Here is a 9,233-nt window from a genome sequence, read left to right on the forward strand (position 1 = left end):
GTTAGGAAATCACTAGACCTCGATTGCTCGAAATGAATATTATGTTGTGTTATGTTATGTTAAGCACAATGCTGTAAGGACTCAATTGTATTTGAGCATGTGAAATGAAAAGTATGACCAAAATCACGTTAGTGTGTTTTCCTAAAGCTGTTTTTTTTTCTACTACATAGTTCAGTGCTTAATATATATTTCTTATTGAACTTACGTTTGCGCGTTGATGGAATGGTACTATTATGTACCATAATTCATATCCTTATTTTACATCATGTTTCAACAGAAATATTTCAGTGCAATAGCGTACATGAAACCAAAAACATTGTATGTGCCGTATACCTCTTTATGTAAGGTCATAGAATGAAAAGAACATCTCTCTTTCTCTTGGCATTGAGAATTTCATTCAATAAGATCGGAGCTTGCATATGGGTATTCGTTCCACATAGGACATCTTTGCAAAGTTTTATACTACGTTAACGACATGATTGCTGTTTTAAATGTTAATTTAAACCCAAATAATACATGTTACTCATGCTGTTCAGAACCAAATGCTGCGTAATTCTCAAAACTATGTTTGTGTTGTTTGTTTTCATTGACAGTACGGACAATAACATATAATGGCTGAAAATGTACACGTGTTCTTGCAGGAAAGGATAGCACCGATATCCTACATGTAGCAACCATCCAATTAATAGCTTCTTGTGAAATTGTCAACGTATATCGTCTTGAAACATAATATAACCAAGCATTACGTTACAATAGAGAGCGCCGGCAAACTGTGTAACAGAAGTACCAATTGGCATATCGTGATGGTAAATAACTTGATATTTTCGTTTTATAGAGTGTTAAATATCAATGTATTAACATGGTTTATAACAGCTGGAATGTTATAAAGCTAGCTATGATGTTGAACTATTAATTTATCTTTAAGAGTGGTATTGAAAGAGTTAATTAACATGTTCGATACTTTTGAAACCTTCCCTAGTAATGCCCATGAGGTTATTGGGGTTGGGCTTTTTTATTAATGAGGTGTCAGATAAGGCGTTTGTTTAAATGCATATGTTGCTGAATTCACTTTTCAATTAATAATTAACGGTTTTTCAGGTTTATTTATTCTCTTTCTCCGACTTTTCTAGGTGACGTTAATCATTTGTATCGCAGCTAAGTCGATATATTAATATAACTTTCTTGGCAGATCATATATGCCTTATTGTCAAGTGCTGAAAATTGCTTTTATTGATCTGATGCCTCTTGTGCATCGCTTTGTCGTTAAATGTTTTTTATTGAATTAGTAGATAATTTCCGTAGGACACGGCCATTTCTAGCACGTACTAAATTCTTCATTTATTGGTAAGAAAAAACGGTTATCATGTGGAAAATGCAATTTGGCTGCCAATTATTATGGAAGCATTATGTAAAAAAAAATATTCGTATTTTGATACACATAATTACAAATGTTGTTTATCTACAATAAAAGGGTCATCCTGGAGTCGTTCTATGTATTCGGAGGCGACACTAAAAAAAGTAAATGTGTTATAATGAATAGGGGTTTAGATGACATGATATCTTCCTGGATTTCATTTTGATACATATCTATAATGTCTTATTGTTTAAAAAAATAAACTTCCTACCTTTAACTGTCTGACAATCAAAGCGTTGAAAATGTTTCGTATCCCATTGCTCACGTGCGTAAAACCAGTTCAATTTTTTGAATTTTTCAGATGGGAGTCTACAATTTATTAACCTGCCCATGCGTAACACTCTTGTCAGCATCTCGAAACATTTGTATGTATGAAGGTATGCATTTAAACATGCAACTAAATACATATTTCTTACACTCACATATAAATACATATTTCTTACACTCACATATAAATACATATGTCTTACACTCACATATAAATACATATTTCTTACACTCACATATAAATACATATTTCTTACACTCACATATAGTTGTTCAGAGTTTTAAATGTGTACAGTCGTAATTTGTTTAAGATATAATGACATGCTTTATCAGCAAACGTAAAGCATACATGTATTAATATTCTTTGATCAGGAGTTTTTAAAATTATAAGTACAAAAACCTTGTAGCAAACCAAAATATACATACTTTAATCATAGATATACAGCAAGTTTGTTATTTTTCAGTGCCCAAGACAGTATGAATGGCAATCTATATTGCGACATTTAATTAAGGAATTAAATAAAATACATTTTATTTCGGATATTTAACGTATTACGTCAAATTAATGTCTCGATGTATCTAATACCAGAGCATATTGCCATGGTTACAAGAAAATCGGGACATTCATAACAGAGACATATTACAGTATTTTTCTTGCGCAACTTGTAAGTAATCTTAAAGCCGCCGTGGTACAGTTATGACACACTCAATTTGTACTAAGTCTGGCATTATAAACATCATTATTTTGTTGGGTTTAAATTAAGCCTGAGAAAGGATAAATCGAAGTATTTACATACTGTTAAAATGTGTTTATTCCGTTTCTAAATATAATACTGAAATAATATATTTCCCCTTTTGGACAAAAATATTGCTGACTTGAGACTTCAGACTTCATCTGAATCTTATAGTCCGTAAACACAGTATCCTCCTTTTTCTTCTAGTCCTTTCCAAAGTAAAATTCATTATATACCTGTTCACACGAGGTATCCTAAATTATCAGCTGTTACATTATCTAAAAAAATATTAAAAAAAGGTAAAGCTTTTATTACAAACGTGTTAACATTTTATTTATCGTGTAAAATACTTGTCACAAAATAATGGTCGCACTCATACGTGTAAGTCGATAACATTTCATCACAAGACAACACACTGTGGTAAGAAAGTTTCGGAAATTATATACAATCGACAGGTTCTTGACACGATTATTAAATATAACATACAACCAGTTGACACTTACCTCAACTTTTGCATCGTTTATTACCTTTCTTTAGTGTACTAGCAACCAGCAAAGTCGTATATAATATATATGCGTATATGCATTTTAATATAAACATTGTTTAATAAACTCACCGTAATATAAATTCTAAATAAATTACATATTTGTATTTAAGGGAAAAATCAACACATACATGCACTTATTCAAATAATACTTTATTGTATTTAAACAACATGTGACAAACTGATACTTAAATCCACTAAGGCATCGTTAATCGTGTTCGTTAGTTTCATAATACCAAGTTCATACTATGATCAGCTTTTGCTTTGGTTATTATTTTCATCCGTTTTAAAGAGACCACTTAATGTATATAAAGTGACGCTATTTATTTTATATTGTCTTTAAAATAAATAATTATATAAACAATTAGTAAATACAAATGTATCATTATACCTTAGTAACTACACTAGGCTGTAAGCTGGGATATAACCACAATATGTTGGTATGGACAGCACTAAACCTCGTTTTCCCGAAATAAATATCATGGTATGTTATGTGAAACGCAATGCTGTAAAGAAACCATTTATCTATTATTGGTCTTATTATATGATAATAATACATTAAATATTGTACTGTGTCATATATGTTGTTTTACTGCAGAAGTATTTGTTATAAAAGAAAACATTAGGGAATCATTATTTTAAAATTGCAAATCTTAGGTTATGAAAATTTATTTGTCAACCTTATTAATATTCCACCAGCACATATGTCTTTAAATGTTACTTTGTTTCGTTTCACATTTTCAAGGATTACTCCTCGGTTGTTTTGTGGTTATTTTATGCATAACCTATTGATATTTTTTTTTAAATATAGACTAAGTTCTGCTAATATTATCTTACATAAAAGGACATTTGACATGACACCTATTACTTCCTAGAATATTTATAATACATGTTTACAATTTATTAAATATGTACTACATTGCTTGTTATTAATGATCAGTGACTTGTTTTTCAAAAATCCTATTTTGCGTCAAGTAAATTAAAAACAACACTAGATTGCGTTTGTCAATGTATTACTTTTATCGATATGTCTTGATTTTTGCATTCATCTATGTACAGATCATAACACATATTAGGTCAGTCCATTACTGGTTATTGCTTTTCTTGATGCATAAATCTCGTTGATGGAGAGACTACTTTTAACATCTATGGATGATTTAAGCGATATTAACACCGTGTGCTTTTACTTATTATAACTAAGACACAAACATAACTAGGTCACATACATGATCTTAACCTTTGCTAACATACATATAACCAACGTTTGGGAAAGACAAAAGTAAACATAACTATTTTATCTTTGAAGGCAGGACGTTATAATGTTTAAGCAAACAAAGCGTCAACGGAAATAATAATGTGTATGTAAATATCAATATAAATATGTTTTGATCATGATCCATTAAGGTCAAACGCAAATATATAATTTGAAATAACGAATCTAAACGACGGGTTATTTGCGTTTCATATATATTAACCGATGCGTTGGTTTAGTCACAAGGTTGAACTGTGGACATTTTTGTATTTTGATATTCAAAGACGATTTAACATTATCAAACAATTAAAATAGATTGTATACCATTATTTAAGTGTCGTAGTACTTTTATTTTAAAGGAGTTGCCAATGTTGTGTACCATTCTAATGACAGAGTGCTTTTAACTGTAAACCCTTGTCTGTTTTTTTCTGGGAGGGGGGTAGGGGTTGTGTTTTGTTTTATTGCAATAGTAAATAAGGAATCCTGCATATGAAATACAAGTATTTAAAACCGAAACAACTGTAGCATTTATAAATAATTATTGTGTCAGATATATTACGATCAACCTCACCTCATGATATATACTATACTAAAACAATGATTTCACTTAGGACATGGTTACCGTCTTCACATGCATCCGTTCTTTCTTATTTCGGTCTGTAACCCTTAATTTGGAAAACAATTTACAAAAGTGTCTGACTAAACCGATTGGCCATTTAATAATCTGGACATACGTGTGTGCCGAGAATGTAATGAAACCTCTGTTGGGATCAATGCTTTTAGTGTGTGCTCATACGATTTAAAAGGACCTTCCTTTTGCAGTCTACTGATTTAGCAGAATCCGTATTTAGGGAGATTTACTTTTTGATCTGTTATATAAATTTGCTATGTAAAATGTTTATTCCTAAAATCAGAATGACATTACCTTTTTGCGCGGAATCCAGATCCATTCGCATAAGAAAAGTAATGCAGTACTATTAAGCTGAATAGAGAAAATAAATAACTTTCTATTAACGCTTCCAAGCAGCATAGAGTCATCCGATTCTGACGCTTAATGATTTTTTAATCATGTTACGTGCATTTTAAACGGGTTTATATAACTTGTATTGCGAGTTTCGTGTTGTTTGCAATAAGAATATGTTGTTTGCAATAAGAATATATATTATATGACTGGTTCAGAAAAGGAATTATAAAAGTGTCGAAAAAATTATCAGTAAACTTACGACTGTTCAATCATTGTCGGGATTAAACAATCGCACAGAATAACGTCGCATATGCCCATAATATACTGTTTATGTCTTTTATCTCAATGAATGTCTAATTTTGCTTTGTTTTTTTCTTACTCACTACTTATACATTCGTAACACTCCTAGTTAAAAGATGAATGGCGTATTGAATGAAATAAGTATACGATACTTTTATTAAATCAAGTATAGCATCGGATTATTACCTTGAGGCAAGATAATGTTTAGGGCATAACGACTGCGTTAACTGTTAAGAAATAGTCGATCGAAAAATGCAAATCGTTTAAAATAAGTTTGCATAGCAGGTTAATGTCAACGAATTTACAAAGTCTTAAATATTTATGTGCAAAGTTTAAAACAAAATCATTTTATAATGTATTGGCTATTTTCAGTCGCCACAATATTTTTTACTTTATCCATGGACTTGTTTGAAAATATGACACTTTAAATCTAAATGTAATAGATACAAATGTTTGTGTAACATTCAAACAAATACATTTACATTCCTAACAAAACAATCTTTGACGTATGCATTTGTTTATTATAATCAACTATCGAAATCGTAAAATTTAAAAAAGCGTTTGTAACGCTATTTGTCGATATTTAAACAGTTGTACATAAATCCCATACAGTTTAAACTGCGAAAGCCCAAACAATAATCCTGTGTGGTGCAGGAGTAGCGAGTTAGCTTGTTCGGGACCGAGATTACAAATGCTGGATGAAATTTGAAACAATAAAACTATACACAACTCGCGTGACCTACTCGTCGACGAACTGGCCCGATCCAAAACTGAAATCTTTACGGAACACGGGACATATTCTCAGCAAAGTTCACGGACCTCGTAACCATAATTCAATTAAACGAATAAAAAACATTCTGACCGTTCTTGTCGGTACATTATGCATCGAAACTTATTGTCAAGCGCCTTTTAAAACCTTTCTTTAGTACTGTTCAACTGGCCGACATTTTAAACACACGAGCGATTTCATTGGTCCACAGCCAAGATGTGTCTTTAATCCATGAAGGTTTCAGTCTTTGATCGGTTGTCGACAAGTAGGCGCGAGTTCAACATATTTTTAAACATTAAACAATGATGGATAGTTCTTTATCAACTCATAGTGTAACGCATATTATATTTACATGTTTCATACACAGATCAGTTAAGAATTACTCACATAAAACCTTCAGTTATTTTTCTTTTTCCATAATATGACATACATCTAGGTGTAAAGATTATGATCGATCTTGACACAATGGAAACTTTACAAATCATTTCTCGTCAATAAAACCGCTTTCTTGTTTCGATGTTCACTGAGTTTTCTTTTGACGGTCACTTACAAAAAGGCGAAGTCAAATAAAATGAAGTTAATTACAGGTTTAATTTCAAGTGAACTTTGAACCTTAAAATTATGTTGACATATATGCTGTGTGTGTCATTATTTGCAAATGCATATAGGAATAGTTATAAACAGAACAGCGTTTTTCTGTTGTATTGCATGATCGTGTAATTTTCAAAAATATATTACGAAGACAATGTACAACCTAATTAAGCATGCTCGAAACATAGAACAGGTATATGACATAAACATAGTAGCTCATACTCCTGCATTAGTGTTGTCCATACACTGTAAGAATTCGTTTCGCGAACCATGTTATAATTTATGCGAACATGTTTATTTGTTTAAAGGATGGTTCATATATTATATATATATATATATAAAACTGATAGGTCACGGTTGTTTATTTAGGCAAATTAGCCATGTAACGTTTGAGCCTTTAATATTGATTTTCTTTAAAGTAACCCCATTAAGTTGTTTCCAAAGCTATAACGTTGCTAAGTGACAGCAGTATAATTCCTAAAACAATGTTAGCACAAACAATCCAGATTTTAGCTGTTCCTATGTCGGCTGAATTACAGAGGTCCTTATCCCCACAGCAGGACCTCAGAATACATCCACCAATCATGTACTGCTTGGGCGTGGCTACGCACCTAGAGAACTCCTCGTCCGTCGTAACGTCACATTGTCGGTCGGTGCAAGTGCGGATGACGGAATCGTAGTGCGTTATGTTGTCGAACATCCGGTATTGGACTTTCTGGAATGTTTAGTGTCGAACACATTGAACCGTGCAGAAACATGCAATCACTGTATTCTTTTGTGTTAGTGTTTATGCTAATTGTCATTATTATAATAATTTAAAGAATGAGCATTGCAAATGAGTATGGAATGTGTGTTATCATATTTGAGATCAAACACGTTCTAGCATGGTTTATTAATGGTGTCATTAACAAATGCCCTTTCCAAAAGATACAAAAAAAAAATGAATAAATAGAATAGTAAATATATTTATAACATTCAATGACTACACGCCCTTTTAACTTAAATCGATTTCTCACACAGTTTTTTAAGTCTATACACATGTAAGTCTTTTCTGAAAGACGTATTTTGAAAAAGCTATACAAACAACTGCATATAAAGAAAGTGTTCGCCGAAATTTGAGCCCGGTGTCTTCGAGATGCACGTTTTATGCGCTAACGAAATTTCTCATTTAGAGGTAAACATATCTTACACGTTTTACAGAATTAAAGTCGTTTTTATAGTACACCAAAACACATCCACAAACGATATTATATTTTAGAACTTAACTATGCACCATTAAGCGTCGGCTGTTTTATAAACCTGTATTTCGTTAAGCTAGTCTGTACAAATTTAAACATTTAGATAATATTGTATTGTTGTTGTTGATGTTTTTTTTAATGTGATAACAGTTTTTATTTGGTAAAATTATGTACGTATTTAATTGCGTAATTATAACTAATTCGGGGCGAAGTGTCGAGTTTGGCATGCATTTTGCCAGTTAAGAGTCAAAATCACGAAACGTATGAAGAATATACCGTTTGATCATTATTTTATGTTGTAATTTTTTTGCAAGTTTAAGTCTTATCGCATAGGCAATAAGTCATTTGTTTGAAATGAATAATATGTAATATGTACCCGAATGATGTTGCCGGGGTCTCATTATTCATGTTTCTGTTTAACTGTTCGCACATACTATACAGGAATAATTAAACTCAAAAATTATCATCAAGGGAAAACTAGTATTTTATTAACGACAAGTTTCTAGAGAATGCAGGACAATACACACAAATTGATTACAAATATGATGAGAGACGGGATCACCTGCTTAAAACCCACCATGCATTGTTGATCTTCACCGCACGTGACCTTACTCGCCTTGTAGTTGTCTTCAGGGTCATTCTCGCAGTCATGCGCAATACACTTCCAGCACTTCAAGGCATTTCCTGGAAAGTAACGGCACTCATGTTCATGGACATACATTAATTAATTGCGAACACATGCAAACTAGGAACAACTTTTTATGAAACAAACATATAGCATTTGTAAACATACTTTAACTTAATAGTATACACAATCTGAATTCATTGATGCAGAATGTTTATATACCATTATGTTTAAAAAACACATAATTCTTACCGCAAAGTCCACTGCCCAATGCAATCAGTACGATCATCAGAGTGAAATCAATAGATATTGTTTTTATCATCATCTAATAATCCTTAAAGTAAATGATATAAAAAGTGCACATATTTACATGTTTTAGCACGATGCAAAACATATTTAAGTTTTTTTCAAGAAGGTTCATCATATCGCCATGGAACAGCAATAAGCTAATTTTGGTAGGGTTTTAATTTTGAATATTCCATTTAGCCTGATAAATCGCAATGCACAGTCGTCATACGTTAACACTTTCAAATGT

At 31.7% G+C, this 9,233-nt stretch overlaps 1 protein-coding gene across 1 annotated transcript; it reads right to left on the reverse strand.

Annotated features, from left to right (window-relative positions):
* Positions 1-6,896: 6,896 nt before the first annotated feature.
* Positions 6,897-9,022, reverse strand: LOC127855105 (uncharacterized). The gene is made up of 3 exons (XM_052390475.1): positions 8,951-9,022; positions 8,651-8,757; positions 6,897-7,550 (listed from the first exon to the last, which is right to left on the reverse strand). Exons 1-3 carry the CDS (start codon positions 9,018-9,020, stop codon positions 7,263-7,265), a joined length of 465 nt encoding a protein of 154 aa, XP_052246435.1. The 5' UTR covers positions 9,021-9,022; the 3' UTR covers positions 6,897-7,262.
* Between the last annotated feature and the right edge of the window lie 211 nt (positions 9,023-9,233).

This window comes from Dreissena polymorpha, chromosome 13 (assembly GCF_020536995.1).
Source record: "Dreissena polymorpha isolate Duluth1 chromosome 13, UMN_Dpol_1.0, whole genome shotgun sequence".
Classification (NCBI taxonomy): Eukaryota; Metazoa; Mollusca; class Bivalvia; order Myida; family Dreissenidae; genus Dreissena; species Dreissena polymorpha.